General features: G+C 42.5%; 1 protein-coding gene across 1 annotated transcript in view; it reads left to right on the forward strand.

Annotated features, from left to right (window-relative positions):
• The window catches only part of PDZRN3 (PDZ domain containing ring finger 3), a 269,301-nt gene that overhangs the window by 16,471 nt on the left and 236,007 nt on the right, over positions 1–16,823 (forward strand). The window contains exons 2-3 of the mRNA XM_019984433.2: positions 1,129–1,215; positions 9,112–9,219. Of these exons, the coding sequence (XP_019839992.2) occupies positions 1,129–1,215; positions 9,112–9,219 (195 nt within the window). The remainder of the gene's footprint in view (positions 1–1,128; positions 1,216–9,111; positions 9,220–16,823) is intronic.

Below are 16,823 nucleotides of genomic sequence, written 5' to 3' on the forward strand. Positions count from 1 at the left end.
TTACATTGACAATGGTGGAACAGTATTTTACATTGAAAATGGTGGCAGAAAAAAACCACTGGGCACTGCAGGTCAGAAAGTGTGGCTTTCTTTGCCTGCATGGTGGTCAAGGCAGATAGCTGCATTCATGTCATTCAAATATTGCCATTTATTCCCCCCCCACCCCTGCCAAAGTATAAGGCACAAGTTGCACCAGGAAGCAGTAAATATCCGAATAAAACCTCTTTTGTGATAAGCTGTTAGTGCTGTTTTTGAGAAAGCATATAATGAAATATTTCATACTTTTTTTTAAATGCCACATTTAAATGATACCCTGTTTAAACAGAAAATGTGAGTGAAGCAATTGCAAATTTATAGCCAGTGCATGTGGACCTTTGCATACCATTCGAATAGTTGGGACCCTTTCAGTGGTATATCTGTGAGTTTAGCATTTATGTCAAAGCCTATTAAGTGATAGTTTGCACAGAAGGTGAGATCTATTTTTATCTATCTGTCTATTACTGGAGAGTGTTGGTTGGGGGGCCCTGGCATCTCCCTCTTCTTTGACTGTTGAACATTGTGCCTCTGAGACCTGCCGGGGCCACTTCTGCTTATTTGATTTAAAGTGGCTCACGTGGTCCCACCTGCCTTAAACAGAGTGTTTTCTGTTCAGCAGTCTGCGTCTCCTCAGGACTGGACAGTCATTACTTTGTGAAAATGCCCCCTCCTCCCTTTTTAGTAAGATTCAGGATTTTCCTTGTTCCCACCCATGTTTGAGTCTGACTTTTTAAGCGCTGTTTCTCCCCCTAAGTCTCCCAAACACAAATGATGAAAACAGCCAGCCTATGGTGGGCGGGCCAAAGCAAAGATGTGTGTGCAGAGCAAGGTGTCACCGAGAGAAAATGTTTGTTACTTCTGTCTGGATGTCTTCAGATATTCTTAAGTGCTCACCGCAGGGTCTGATGGGATCTAGAAATGTTTGTAATCTCCTCAACACAGACCAGAGTTTCAGCATGAGCCTCCCAAATTTTCTGGGTTAAACTTCTCTAGAGATACAGGTTGACAATCCATGAGTCCATTTAGATAGAAAATTACCCCCATTGTTTTCCTAAATGTTAATGAAATGTTGAACTCATTTATTCCCTGCAGGGTGAAGAAACAAAAAGCCTGACTCTAGTCCTGCATCGGGACTCTGGCTCCTTGGGATTCAACATCATTGGTGGCCGGCCATGTGTGGTATGTTAGTTGTTGAGATGGATTTTACAGGTCCTTGATGTAGCTGGGAAAGGGATCAAGAACTGGGCTGTGAAGGGTAGGAAACCTTGCTCACTTCATTCTGCTCTAGTTAGAGTTCATTGTGCCTTTATCATCTTCACACCCGGGATTTTTTATCATCTTGTTTTTTACTAAGGCATAGTTGATTTACATGTTGTGTTAATTGCGGGTGTACAGCAAAGTGATTTGGTTGGGGGGATTAGTTGTGGTCTCCTAATGTAGCCTTGTCCTAGTCATACAATAGCTAATCCTAGCTGTTTAGCTTTGAAGAGTTCATGTCTAGTTTGATAGCAGTTGAACTGCGAAAAGTCATGTTAATATGTGTGGAATTCTGCTCAGTTTAATGAGACAGCCTGGATAGGAGGGAAGCCTGGGAGAGAATGGATACATGTATATGTATGACTGAGTTCCTTCACTGTTTACCTGAAACTGTCACATTGTTAATTGTCTATGTGCTGTGTTTAGTCACTCAGTCATGTCCGACTCTTTGCAAGCCCCTGGACTTTAGCCCGCCAAGCTCCTCTGTCCATGGGGATTCTCCAGGGAAGAATACTGGAGTGGGTTGCCATGCCCTCCATCCAGGGGATCTTCCCAACCCAGGGATCGAACCCAGGTCTCCCACATTGCAGGTGGATTCTTTACTATCTGAACCACTAGGGAAGCCCAAGAATACTGGAGTGGGTAGCCTATCCCTTCTCCAGCGGATCTTCCCAGCCCAGGAATCAAATCAGGGTCTCATTCATTGCAGGTGGATTCTTTACCAGCTGAGCTACCCCCTCAATACAAAATAAGTTTAAAAGAAGAAAGGATTGTGCACTTACACTGAGGGGCTTTGCTGGAGTCGGGGCTCCAAGGCTGGCAGTCTTGTCAGGACTTCTACCCACCTTTCATCAGTCAGGGGCCATTCCCTCATTTGTGGGCTGGTGTATCCTTTGCGCTTCCCTCTCACTGGAGCTGTTTGTTCACCCCATTCATCATGATCCCCTCCTCCAGAAAGGGGAGGCTGAATTCAGATCTGTTGATTTAACTGCCAGGAAAATGTCTGCTGAGAGGGCTCTGGGGAGGTGGCAGAGGATATGTTCTGGAGTCTCACCTTTCATGTGGGGTGCCCAAAGTATGTGTCATCTCTTGTTCTTTTCCTTTTCCCAGCCTTTCCTCATTTGTCTCAGATAGTAAAGAATCTGCCTGCAGTGAGGGAGACCCAGGTTCAGTTCTTGGGTAGGGAAGATCCCCTGGCGAAGGCAATGGCACCCCACTCCAATATTCTTGCCTGGAGAATCCCATGGACAGAGGAGCCTGGCGGGCTGTAGTCCATGGGGTTGCAAAGAGCTGGACACAACTGATCAACTAAAATCAAACATCTTCCTCATTAGTCAGCTTAAGAGGAAAATAGTCAAGGAAAAGGGAAAGAAAAATCAGATTCACTCATTCAACAGTTAAGCATTATACATGGGCTATTTGCTAGGGACTTGAAGATATTGGCTGGGGAGACTGGATCCCTCTGGTCACTGAGTTTATGTCCTGGGTGATATAAGGCAAGAAACAAGTATAAAGAGTAATTACAGATTGGGAGAAGTACAATGAAGGGGAAAAAATGGGAGGATGGCTATGCTACATACCAAGGAGCAAGGGGCATCATTGCCCAGAGTGTTTAGGAAAGAGGGGAAGGGATATAAAGCCAAATCCTAAAGGATAAGAAGATGTCAGCCATCTGGATGTAACTAATGTTTGCCCCGCCTTCATGGAGCTCATGTCCAGGTGGAGAAACTGATGAATTAGAGAGGGAAGCACTGTTCTCACTGATAAAACTCTGTGCCTGAGTTCAGCTAAAGATGCTTTGGGAGGCAGTTAGCCCTGGGGAATAAGGCATCATGGGGCAGGCCATTGAAGCTGGGTTCTGAAGAATGAGTAGGAGTTTGCTAGATCAGAGGTCCATGTATAATATATTTAGTTGAACAATCTTCACTTCAGTTGCTCAGTTGTGTCCGACTCTTTACGACCCCATGAATCACAGCACGCCAGGCCTCCCTGTCCATCACCAATTCCCGGAGTTCAACCAAACTCATGTCCATCGCATCGGTGATGCCATCTGGCCATCTCACCCTCTGTCGTCCCCTTTTCCTCCTGCCCCCAATCCCTCCCATCGTCAGAGTCTTTTCCAATGAGTCAACTCTTCGCATAAGGTGACCAGAGTATTGGAGTTTCAGCTTTAGCATCAGTCCTTCCAAAGAACACCCAGGATTGATCTCCTTTAGAATGGACTTGTTGGATCTCCTTACAGTCCAAGGGACCCACTGTAGGAAAAAATTTGGACATAGTTGGTTACAAATTATACATATATTTACTATGAAACTAATATTACCTGTCTTATAAAAGCTACATGCTAAAGAATCATTTAAATGATGAAATTAAAATATGAATATGATTTTTAACATACTGTTTCATCATTCCACTGTGTTTCATTGCAAGTACCCATCTTTGAAGGCCACTGAGATAAAAGAAAGTGGACAGACCCAGGGAAACCTGGCCAAGGACAAAGACAGAGCTGAGGAGTGGCAGGACGTGGTCAGAAAGAGACCAGAGAAGAAGAGGCGGGTTGTGATTAAATTCCCTTTGCTTTTGGCCAAAGCCACAGTTTCAACAACAAACGAGCATGGTTTATTGCAAGAAAATGACAGCTTAATAGTAGGTGGTACATAGTCATTAAAATGATTAACTGATACATGATTTGCCTTGTAAAATATGTTTTAAAAAGAACACTTCTAAATGATGAGGTTAAAATAGAATGAAGGTTGGTTAGGGCAGGGAGCTGTCCGTCTTGCCTGAGCCCTAGGGATGTGGGCATACCCTTGTTCTTCCCATCATCTTAGGGGAATTCTTAAACTAAAATGATCTCTGTGCTCAATCACTCAGACATTTCCTACTCTTTGCAACCCCATAGACCATAGCCTACCAGGCTCCTCTGTCCATGGAATTTCCCAGACAAGAATACTGGAGTGGGTTGCCATTTCCTTCGCCAGGGTATCTTCCCAACCCAGGGACTGAAACCAGGTCTCTTGTGTCTCCTCCATTGGCAGGCAGATTCTCTACCACTACCACCATTTGGGACACCCCAAATTATGTCAGCTTGGGACTTGTTTGCTTTTCCTTTTTTTTTTCTGGTTGCCTGCCATCCCAGGCAGCATGTCTTGGTGCTGCTCTGATTCAGTCCCTGCTGCTGAGGGTCAGGCTTTCCAGCTGTGAGAAGGGCTGAGGGAGCCAAATCGGGTTTGACTGGCTCAGTCATGGTCCCAGGATCCCAGGGACTCAGTCCTCCACCTTATCATCGGGAGACGTGTTTTGCCACTTGGCACATGTAACAAGACAGTTGGCTACAGTTGGTTTTTATTCATAATTATTCATTCTCTCCCTATCCATCATTACCGTTACCATTTTAAGAAACAACTACAGTAAAGAAAGATGCTTTTCATTTTTAGACAGTTTGAAAGCTTCTGTAGCCCAAAGAGTCCAAACCAGGAAGCCCTCTTCTCTGCACACCAAAGCTTATATATAGAAAAGGGGAGCCTGAATTTTGCAAAATGCCTGAAGTGGAGAGGCAAACTCATGGCTTGGCAATTGTTGTCATCCAACAACGGGAAAGCCCACAAAGATGGTATTTCATTTCTGCACCTCCCCAGGGATGAAAGGATGCTTCCAAGTTCACTAGAATGCAGTTTGGTTTTGTTTTTCTCAGACTTACCAAAAAATATGTTTTAGGTCATTTTCTTTTTCCTTTAAAAAAGTGGTATAAGCACAAACTAGACTGATTTTTGAAGCATTAAAGGGCTCTCGGCTTATGTGGTCTTTTTGCAAGAACTCCGTGGATAGCCCTGGGGAGGGAAATGGAATTCCATATGCATGTGTTTGCCATCATGTTTTTAAAAACGTGTCCTGATTAGCAGCAGCAGCATAATAAAACCTAAATGGATTCTGCCCTGTTGCCTGGAAATCTGGCAGGTCATTGAGAACATGCTAAAAAGCCAGGATGAGCAACAATGTGTTCTCATTGTTAGTTACTGGAAGTAGAAGGCAGGGCGAATGACGTGTGTGTTTCCCAAGGAATCCCTGTGTTGGATGCTTGGTTGAGTTGTGATATAAGCCCAGCGGGGGGCTCTGACATAAGGCTTTTCATTGCACCATGCAGTACGTAATGCTCTTATCAAAATCACATCACCCATTCACGAGTGCTAAGGTCCCTGAAGAAACAGCAGCCAGTCTGGTGTATCAGACCTTCGGCCTTTGGCAAGTTTACTTCATTGTCTGGCACCCCTGGGATGGAAACAAGCCCTTTCATTTTTCTGTTTCTCAGGCCAGCAAACCCAAACAAATCCTAAGTCATTTTGGTTCACCTTGGTGCATAGCTGTGCCTTAAAATGTGTTAGGAGAGGAGCCTCCAAACAAAGAATAGAGAGAGGTGTTCTGAGAGGATCAGGAATGTTCTGATTTGGTTTTCTCTGATTTTGTGCTTTCTATGTTTTTTACATTCTGTTCCCATCCCTTATCACAGTCTTCATATGACCTCAGTTTGGTGTTTGCTCTTGCCTGTCCCTCTCTGATTTTTGCTGGGACTTTCTGATGCGCCTTAAGATAAATAATTCTGTTCAAATGTATTATTCTGCAAAACGAGCCAAAACCAAAATCTCAGCCCCTATCTCCTCCTTCCTCCCCAGCCGAGAAATGCAAAGCAGTTCAATCAGAGTAAACACAGATCTCTTCATTTGATGTATTGACGTCACCTCTTACGGAACTTAAGCTTGTCCATAAATCCTTTGTGGTCATTTGAGACTCTTCAGGGTCCTCTGGTGGAATATTCCATAGCCTGGAATGCTGTATTTCTGAATTCATGTGTATTTTTGAAATTTTTCTCAATGGGAGACAATGTTGCATTTAGAGTTTGTGTAAGAGAATCAGCCTATCCTTAGTTGGAAACAAACCTTTGCCACTTTTTAGCTGTATGACCTTGAGTAGGTCAAATAACCTGTCTCAGATTTCTTTCATCTATGAAATGGATATTTATACTACTTACCAGTACTTGTGGCTCTTATGAGGATTAAATGATAGACAGAGAACACTCATTATGTACCTGGCTGCTGTTGTTTAGCTGACTCTGCGACCCCCTGGATTGTAGCCCATCAGGCTCCTCTGTCCATGGGATTTCCCAGGCAAGAGTACTAGAGTGGGTTGCCATTTCGTTCTCCAGAGGATCTTTCCGACCCAGGGATCAAACCCGTGTCTCCTTTTTTAGCTGACGATTCTTTACCAGTGAGCCACCTGGGAAGCTCCATGTACCTGGTACCTGGTGTGCACTCAGTAAATAGAAGCTGTCGCACTTCTCTGTGCTTCTGTCTGATATATGCTTGCGACTTGTGCGTTGTTAGTAGTGGCTGTGAGAGAGAGAGGAGTCTCAAAGAGATTCAGGCGGGAAAGGGTTAGTGTGCGCTAGGCCCGAGGGAAGGGCTGCCATGCTGGGCAGTGGTGTCTTTGTGGGCCGGCTGATCCAGCTCAGTGCCCACAGTCTTACTGATCCAGCCCCCCGGAAGAGTGTTGAGGGAACCCAGATGGCAGTGGGAGATTTATCTTTGTCTTGTGGGGATAGATGTTGGGAACAACCCTTAATGCTCATTTTACATTGTGATTTTAGTTTCTTTTGAGTCCTATTATAACATTATATAGTGTTGTGTGAGTGTCTTTGTGAGCAGCGGGGCAGGGAGGGGAGAGCAGAGTTGGGGAGTGTGCGTTTTCCCACTGTGGGTTCCTGTTGTTAGACTTCAGGGGGTAGACTTCAAAGTCATCTCTCTCCATCTTTAGAATATAGGGTTTGGGGGTTGTTTAATTTTTTAACAAATGGAATTTTGATGTATTTGCATTTGATGTATTTGTATTTTACAAATTTGATGTATTTGTACAGAGAAATGATTACTGAAGTAGATGTTCTTACGGCATTATGGCAGGGAAATCACCAAGATGGTGGATTTGGGAGTTTTTTGTGGAACATCCTGAATTTACTTCCTAAATCCTTTTGTTCGGAAACAACACTCACTTTTGCCGTTTCATTTCTAAATCCATCTGCTAATCACGAGAAATTTAATCCATGCTCTTGGAAAGTATTCATCCCAATGCTGTTTGGAAAGAAGTTCATGAACAAGCTGTGAGGGGTTTTTTTGTTTTGTTTTGTTTTGTTTTTTTAATGAGTTTGTTGAAGCTTTTTTATTTTAAATAAAGGAAAGACTTTGAGCAGTGAGCTGTCTTCTTTCCCAGAGACTTTCAGACTGGAGTTTGAAAGATCTAAAGGGATTCAAAGAGATTGGAGATCAGAATTCATTAGGATTGAAGAGGTGGGGGCTGGTTCGTGGTGGGGTTTTCTGATGCAAATCACAAGAAAAATCAAAAGCCTATTTTCACCATCAGATTATTGAATTTAAAATTTTAACATTACACTTGTGCTTGTAAGGATATGAGAATATACTTTGTTGAATGAGCTATCAGTAGAGGCTCTCTGAAGGGTAATTTGGCAACATCAATAAAATATGCATACTCTCAACCCAGCGATTCCATTGCCAGGGATTTGCAGCAATATATACTAGCGAAGGTCTTTATTTAAAAATACAGGTAGAAAGGTATTGGAGGTGCTACTGTCTCTAATAGCGACTAACTGGTGTTAGTAGCTCAGTTGTGTCTGATTCTTTGCAACTCCATGGACTGTAGCCTGCCAGACTTATCTGTCCATGAACCCAGGTCTTCTGCGTTACGGGCAGATTCTTTACTGTCTCAGCCAGCAGGGAAGCAACAACTGGAAACAGTACTAATTACTCCTGTGTGAGGATTGATTGTCTAGTCACTTAAGGAAATGAGGGTGATGGTGGGTCAGATGGTGAAAAATTTCTAACATTTTTACAGTTTAGTGAAAGAGGTTGAGTGGAGCATAATCCCATTTATGTATATAAGAAAGGAATAGATACATGTTTAGGAAGGGGATGGGCTTCCCTGGTGGCTCAGGTGGTGAAGAATCTGCCTGCAATGCAGGAGACATGGGTTCAGTCCCTTGGTCAGGTAGATCCCTTGGAGAAGGACATTACAACCCACTCCAGTATCCTTTCCTGGGAAATCCCATGGACAGAGGAGCCTGGCGGGCTACAGTCTATGGGGTTGCAAAGAGTTGAACATGACTGAAAGACTAAGACTTTCACTTAGGAAGGGATACATTAAAATGTTTTGGCCAGTCCAGATTCGATGCAGGATACAGGAAGCTTGGGGCTGATGCACTGGGATGACCCAGAGGGATGGTATGGGGAGGGAGGTGGAAAGGGGGTTCAGGATGGGGAACACGTGTACACCCATGGCGGATGCATGTTGATGTATGGCAAAACCAATACAATATTGTAAAGTAAAAAAAAAAAAAAAATGTTTTGGAAAGGGACTTCCTGGCGGTCCAGTGGTTAAGATTCTTGAGTTTCCACTGCAGAGGGCAGAGGTTCCATCCCTGGTCAGAGAACTGAGATCCCATATGCTGTGCGGCCTGGCCAAAGAAAAAATGTTTTAGAAAGGATGGATTAACTGCCAATCAATGCTACAAAGGGATAGAAGGACTGTGGGTTGGAGATGGAAGGGACTTACCATTTTATACCTTTTGGTCTGACTCGAATTATTTTACGATGTGTTCATTTTAGTTTAAAACAGATATGAGGGGAAACAGCTGACTTCTACCCCCTTGCCACAAGTGACACCAGCAAGAGTCCATTACTGTTTTTAGAGTGTTGGCTTGATTTTCACGATCAACTTAATGCCTAGCATTCATGCCTCTGTTTTTTTAACCCAAAGGACAACCAAGATGGATCGTCCAGTGAAGGAATCTTTGTATCCAAAATAGTTGACAGCGGGCCGGCAGCCAAGGACGGAGGCCTGCAAATTCACGACAGGATTATTGAGGTATGTGAACACTGCCAGGGTCTTTTATAGGCTGAATGCCATGCAGTCTTCATCCGGCTCAAGGCTAGATGTTTGTTGGGGAGGGAGGCCTCAACTGGTGGCTGTTTGGGCGGGAGACAGATTTCTCCGATTGTGTGGGACCACATTGGGTGTTGATTGCCTTGGTGTTAAGTTTTTGTTTATATTCCGTATAGAGAAGCCAAAGTATGAGTGGCTTGTTGACGATTTGGCTCTTTTCATGCAGCTGTGCATCTGTTCTGTGTGCTTCAGTCAGAGCTTTGTGTGAAAACCACTGGGGAGCTGTGTGTTAGTTAGAACCAGATGACAAGTCCCTGTTGTGCAAATGGGGACTTGGTTCAGGTCGGCGACCAGAGGGTAATTGTGGCAGCTTCGGGATCACTCTCATGTCCTCAGAGCTCATGGCACACAATTATTTCTGTATATGTGTCATTCCCCCTTTTCTGTGTCTTGCCTGTTGTCAGTTGTACCAGTTTGACTTAAGGGTTTGCAGACAAAGATTGATTTTCAGGAGGATCACTTATCACCACTGTTCTCATTTTCAGTTCTTCACTCATCATTTTAAACTTCTGTGTAGGAGGTTTCTAGTTTTCTGCTGGGGGAGGTAGCTACTTCTGCCCAATCATAGGACCCTCGGGAATAGGGTCAGTGTCCTAGCCTGCCCGGAGCTGCTGAAAGGGAAAGAGTTGTTTGTGTGGCCTGCTTGTGTGGGCTCTCATTGCAAATTTTGATATGTGACTATTTTTTGTTTGTGATTTTGGCCATTTTGATTGTTCTTTTAATGGGTGAATACATGGGCTCAATGTGTTGGATTTTATATGAGGGGAACAAATTTAAATGTGAGAATCCAGGATGAGACGTTGAAGCCCATAAAAAGCTTCCCCATGTGCTGTTGGCATAATATAGCATGTTAAATAGGAAACTGGAAAAATGGCCCTATGACCACTGGATGTTCTATGTTCCAAACACATTTGCATAGTATCTATACTTCTTGAGTGTATTTCTGGCCTATTTCAAACCGTGGACTGACTGGAAGCTCTGGCCATGGGATAAGCCACAAGGGAGACTCACATAACCAACAGAAAAGTGGCCACATGCTTCTGGGAAGGGAACCTTGGGAAGAGAAAGATAGAGTCTCGCTTTTCTGGTCTAATTTGGATGATTTCTGCAATGTTCAAAGCAGTACAGTTCAGGGCAGTTTATATATCCTCAAGAAAATAGATGGTTATATCTCCCCAAGTAAACAAACTAAACAAGTTATGGTATAAGAGTTATTCTTTAGAAGGAGGGGATGCAGTGTGAAAACTTACTTACTAAAAGGATACTTGATCTTGTTTTAAGGACATTATTAACCATGCTACATCCTCCTTGACTTTTTGAAGAGTTCTTACACTTGGAACTCTTTCTGCTGCATGTTTTAGGGTCAGTCTTCCTACTTCCCAGGTCAGCGGAGTGGATTTTCCCTTCCAGGAATTTGCTTGGGCAGGACGCTCTTTCAAGAGTTCAAATGCATCCTTTACCGTCTTCTGTGAAGAGAGAGAGAGAATACATTTTCTGAGACTATTGTTCCAAAAGATAAGTACAGCTTCCGTTGCCAAGGGTTTGGTGGAACAGCCAGTTTCTCTAAGTAATGGAATTTCATTGCTCTTATGTTTTGCAAATGAGCACTGTACAGCTGGGCAGGATTTTCTCTTGGCAAAGCGGGGATCTGTATTTGAAGTGTTCAGTACGGTTTCTGGTAAGTCACATTCTGCTTTTGGACAGTATGTAAAATATTAATCATGTCCCACTGTTGAGATGGAAAAAGGGATGATCCCCATAGAGAAACAGTAGATGTGTAATTGCAGTTGACACCCCGTACCCTTCTCAGTCAGATTCTAATCTCTTTTGACGTGACGCAGTGATTCCCATGCCTGAAAATAATGTTCCCCGGTTCACCTCATCTCTGTCTGAGTTTATTACCAGGCATGAATTTGATTATTTTAAGTGTGCATGTGGGTTTTATCACTAAGAGTCAGGGGTTTTCTAGTTTTCCGTCAGATTGCTTCCTTTTTAGATGAGTGGGCAAACTCCCTCGAGACTTTGACTGTAAGAGCTTTCATTCCGATGAAAGGATGCTTATATTAAATCCATAGGGACCGAGGGAGTCTCTTCCTCAGCAGAGTTGTCAGCAGTTACCCTGTTCCTGCTGCTCTTTGTTCCCTGAGGACGGAACTGTAGATCCCGCCCACATCAGAGCCGAGCACACTCACCTTGGTTTTTATAAGAAATACTGTGAAATACCATCAATACTATCATGAAACAAAATTCACAACTAACTTTTATATATTGGTTTGGCCAGAACCTATTTGGTTAGGTTTCTCCGTAAGCTGGTTTACAGAAGAACCGGAATCAGCTTTCTGACCAACCCAATACATACGCACCTACTGGTGGCTATTGTACTGTCCTGGAATAGAAGAACAAAAGGGAGATCATTTATTAAAAAATGCACGGATCAGTGTGTAAACACTCAGGCACGGCAACATTAGAAGACGCTGTGATGTTTATTGCCAGATTCTGGCACCTCCGTGTGGACTCACCATGGTTACACCAGCTACTCCTCTGCTGGGTCCACGTGGGCGGTGCTGTGGATTCAGGCATCGCCCTCCACAGTTGCGTTTTCCAGGGTGGTGAACAGATTGTGGTTATGATATGGCACCAAAAAAACCTGCAGTCTTCCTTTGATCTACACACATCTGTGTGTATGTATTTTTTTTTAATTGTGGTAAAATATACGTAACGTACAGTTCACCGTGGTCGCTATTTTGAAGTGTACTTTCCTGTGGCGTTAAGTACACCCAGGCAGTCGTGCAGCCATCACCACCGTCCCATCTCCAGAAGTTTTTCCTCTTCCCAAACTAGAGCTGTAGCCACTAAGCCACCCCTCCTCCTGCTCACCCAGTTCCTGGTTGCCCCCTTCTACTTTCTGTTTCTATGCATTTGACGACTGTGTGCCCCATGTAAGTGGAATCACACAGCATTTCTCTTTCTGTATAAGCGAATGAGTAAACACCGTGTCCTTCAGGATTGTCTATGTGCTTGTAGCTTGTGTCAGGATTCCTTTCTTTTTAAAGCTGAATGCTATTCTACTGTATGTGTAGAAGTATATACCATATTTTGTTTACCTATTTCTCCATTGATGGACGTTTGGCTTGCTTTCACCTTTATGCTGTGCTGAGTAATTCTGCTGAGAAAATGGGTGTGTAGTCTGTATGTATTTAAATTGCAACCCCCAAAACCCCCTTAGTGTTTATATGTAAAACAGAGTTAGAGTCTGCTCTCGGGTACTTATTAAAAGTGTGTTATTTTATCTTTACTAATGTCTGGAATGATATGGGGAAGTTATCCCGAAAGTCGAATAACTCTTCACTATCCAAGACCCTGTGCAGTGTAGGGCTTCTAGCATCCCCGGTCCCCACCTCGATTTTCTTTGCGACAGTGAAAATCACTTCTGTAGATTTCCACCAGTATCTCTGGCTATGGCAGGGACCCCAAAGAGGATGACTGGGGTAGAGATTTGTCCTATTCCCAAACCTTATGATGCCAGGTGCCTTGCGCAGAAGCTTGTTCTTGCATCGTGCTCACCTCTCATTTGGTGGTGAGTTTCTCTAACAGTTGTCTGGGTTAAATGCAAGGTCCTGTTTCTGCTTTGAGATAATAAATGCAATTCTCCAAATGCAGTGAAGGCAGGACAGTTAAGCCCTCTGTCGCCAGTAACCTTGATTTTGTACCGTCCTCTGTAAATATGTGTGCATCTCGGGAGTGTTATGATTTGGAGACAGGCATGTAGTGACGCAAGTTGTGTGTCCTCAGCGGCCTTTGTGTAAATCGGTCGTTCTCTGTTTGCTCTAGCTTTAGTTACTGTGTTGTTGCTGAAACGTCTGAGCCAGAGTTGACTGGAATGAATTAACACTGTCTTCCATTCCCAACCTAGGCCACTTGGTAAAGCAGGATTTTACTTAGTGAAGATAATATTCTCCCACCAGCTAAAACTGCAGAGTGGCAAGTGGATTCACCTGGAAAGGCGTTTAGTTTTAGGAGAAGCAATAGAAGATGCTCCTTTTTTCTGTTTATTTTTTATTTTGACATAATTTCAGACTTACATCAATGAATTCCTCTACAGTCTCTACCCAGATTCCTCCAACATTAACATCTACTTTATCCTTTTCTGTCTCTACCCCCTGTTCCTAAATACATCAGTGTGTGTTTCTTAGGAATAAGACCTTCTGTTATATAGCTGCAGTCCAGTTATCTAAATCAGGAAATACACATTGGTAGGATACTGTTGTCTACAGCATTTAGTCAGATTTCTCTGATCATCCCCACAATGTCTGTGATAGCAAGAGCAAATCCCAGATCACAGGTTTTATTTCGTTGTCCTGTGTCTTTAGTTTCCTTTCCTTTAGAGCAGTGCCTCAGCTTTGTCTTCCTTGCTACTGATATTTTTGCAGAATGCAAGCTAGGTCTTTTGTATAACCTCTCTCGATTTGGTATGGATTCAGGTCTATATTCTGGGTAGGAGAAGAGATGGTGCGTCCTCCTCAGTGCATCCTGTCAAGAGTCACGTGATGTCACTTTGTCCCTTTATTGGTGATGTCAGCTTGGCCTGCTTGGTTGAGGGCCATCTGCCAGATTTCTCTGCTGTGCAGGTACTGTTTTCTCCTTTTTTCTTGTGTCTTGTCGGGGTAGAGGGGCTTTGTTGAGGTTGTGTTAATATCCTGTTGAGACTCTCGTACGCTGATTTTCACATCCACTTACAGGTTTTCCTTGAATTGATTAGTTGACAAATGGTGATTTACTGACTACATTCCTTCTGTGTTTATTAGTTGTAAGAAAAAGTGTTTTTTCCTCCCTATTTTTTCTATCTCCATCTCTCTTTTTGCCAGTTTCAGTATGGACTCACATTGGCCAGTTTGGGCCAGAAGGACCTCTTTCTAACTAGTTCCTCTATCCTTTGACGTATTCCCATCACTTTTTAAGCACTTGTTACTTTCTGGAACCTCAAGGTGTCCCAGGCTCATCTTGTACTTTGCTGCCCCTAGCTCTAGAGTCCACTTTTTTTCTAAGTAGCTCTAACTCCATTGAGTGGAGTGTGAGTGGCATTTAGAAATCAAAATCAGCTGCTAGCATGATCATTATCCTTGAGGTTTCATTGTTCCTAGGCACTCTCAGCAGACAGTTAGAAAATATAAATACCTATGCATGCACACAACATTATCATCAACAACAGCACACATCTCTCCATATATTTCTTCATTCGTCCCTTTATGTATTAATATTTTGAAATCTATGCCTGTATCATTACGTCCAATTCCAATCCAAATCTGCATGGTTAATTTTTTCCTTCTTCTTTGAGAATTGGTAACTCCTAGAGGGATCCCTTTTGAAATAGTAATGAATATACTCTCTTCTTTTGAATCAACTCGCTGATATTTACTTAGATGTTATCAGTGAACTAAAAATTGTTGATGGAAATTATTTGAAGTATCTCCACACTATTTTTAGTTCCATTTTTTCAGGAAAAATATGCTATAAAGTATATGATTTTACAGTTATACTCTTCTTTCATGATAGGGGAAAGAAAGGCTCAGTATTTCTTATGTAACTGTGTACAGGAAACTTACTGTTGCTAAACAGGCAGAGAGATGCACAAGCCATCTGGGGGTAATATTCAAAATAAACATGTGGGTCTCTGCCCCTGTCCTCTGCAGTGATGTGCGCCACACTCAGCAGAGAGGAAAGAATTCTGTATCAGTTACTGTCTTAAGAAGTACGACCTATTCTTGTCAATTTGAGATCTCTAACTTTGTCTCAGTTGCACAAATACTCTATTGTGATGAAAGAGATATGGTATAATTCAAGCTATGTTGAGAAGTTCTTTTTTAGCTGCAAAAATAAACAGGTTTTAGAGACCCCTATTAGTAATGGATTCCAGCTCTGTTTCCAGAGGCAGAGACTAGAGTTTCATCTTAGATACTAACTGCGATTGGTGCCAGTGTTGAACCCTGGATTGCGTCGTGGAAGGATTCTGAGACAGTATCTGGATTGAGAGGGATGAATGTAGTGACCATTTAGAGATGTTTGCCTTGGACACAAGAGAGGTGGGGGGACAGCTTGACTCTGGATTTGTTATCTCTGGATGGACGCAGATGTTTTTGGAATGACAACATTATCATTTGGAAGTAATGAGTCTCCTTTCATTGGCAAAGTGCATATTTAATAATAATGTATCAGCTTTCGTTGGCATAGTGCATATTTAATAATAATGTATCAGCCATTCTTTTCAGTCTTCAGACTGAAGAAGGTATTGTTTTCTACAGAAAGCAATACCTTTGTTGGATCTTGGTTTTCCCCCCACCCCCCTGTTTAAGGGCTCTTTCCACTTTCATCTATTCTTATAACCTGTCCTGCAGCAGTAGAAGTTCTGGCAAAATTAAGGCAACTCCTTTCCTTTCTATTGAAAGGCACACACTGAGGTGGAAAGAGCCCCGAGATTTAAATAAATATTAAACCTAAACCCCAGGTTTAGGTTTCTACTCAGTTATTCGCTCTGTGGTCTTAGTGTCCTAAATGCTGAGCCTCAATTTCTTCATCTCTAAAATGAGAAGAGAATTACACTCTGTCTCTCATGCCTGTCATGTTGTTTGGGTAGAGTTCGAAGATAATGTTAAGTTAAAGGAGTTTTGCTGTTAAGTGCAAATATAAAGAATTGTTTTTTTTCCCAAATTAAAATTTTAGTATCTTATACAAGAACTCAATACCAAAGCCAAGTATATAAGTCAGCAATAATACTTCTGAGATTTGTTTTTCCCTTGCATGTTTTAGCCGGAATGTATTGCTTCTATAGGACTGTTGAGAAAACCTTGATGTGTTTCAGGAAGATATACTTTCCAGACTTAACAATGTGATCAGTTAACACCAAGTATTTCCTCTTTACTCCCAGTTGCCTTCAAAAAAATAATATGTATTATTTTTTCTAATAACTGTAGTGACTTGATTTTATTGCTGTTGTTATTTTCTTGTTACAATTTGGCCATTAAAGCCAGTTTTTCAAAAAGAATAGAAAAGGCAGACTAGGGTTTTCAGTGAACATCTTTGTAACAGGTATCACTGCACACCAGCCAGATGCACTAGGTAACGACTGGAACATGTGCTATGATGCAGTTTGTTTTAAAGGCATTTGTATATATATTAGTCTTTCCACAGGAAAAAAAATACTCTGCCTTAATAAAACATTTTAAGGTTTTAAATAAAGTTGTAGAGTGGGATTATGGGGAAACTTTTAAGTTTTTGAAGTCACATTTCCGGAATGTTGGAATTCTTCTGCCCAGAAGTGAGTGTTCACTTTTATAATCCACACAAACAGTAAAAGTGAAAACTGTGGTGAGCTAGAAGTTTCTTTTGAATTTCACGTATCACAGTGTTGACTCCTGCTTGTATGTTTCCTTCAGAAGTTACTTGTCATTCTCCTTTCCACCAGCTCCTAGCACGTGGCCCCGGGTACAGACTGTGTGGGCAGCCTCTGGAAGCTCCCCCTCCATCCGTCC

This window comes from Bos indicus, chromosome 22 (genome assembly GCF_029378745.1).
Source record: "Bos indicus isolate NIAB-ARS_2022 breed Sahiwal x Tharparkar chromosome 22, NIAB-ARS_B.indTharparkar_mat_pri_1.0, whole genome shotgun sequence".
NCBI classification, from domain to species: domain Eukaryota; kingdom Metazoa; phylum Chordata; class Mammalia; order Artiodactyla; family Bovidae; genus Bos; species Bos indicus.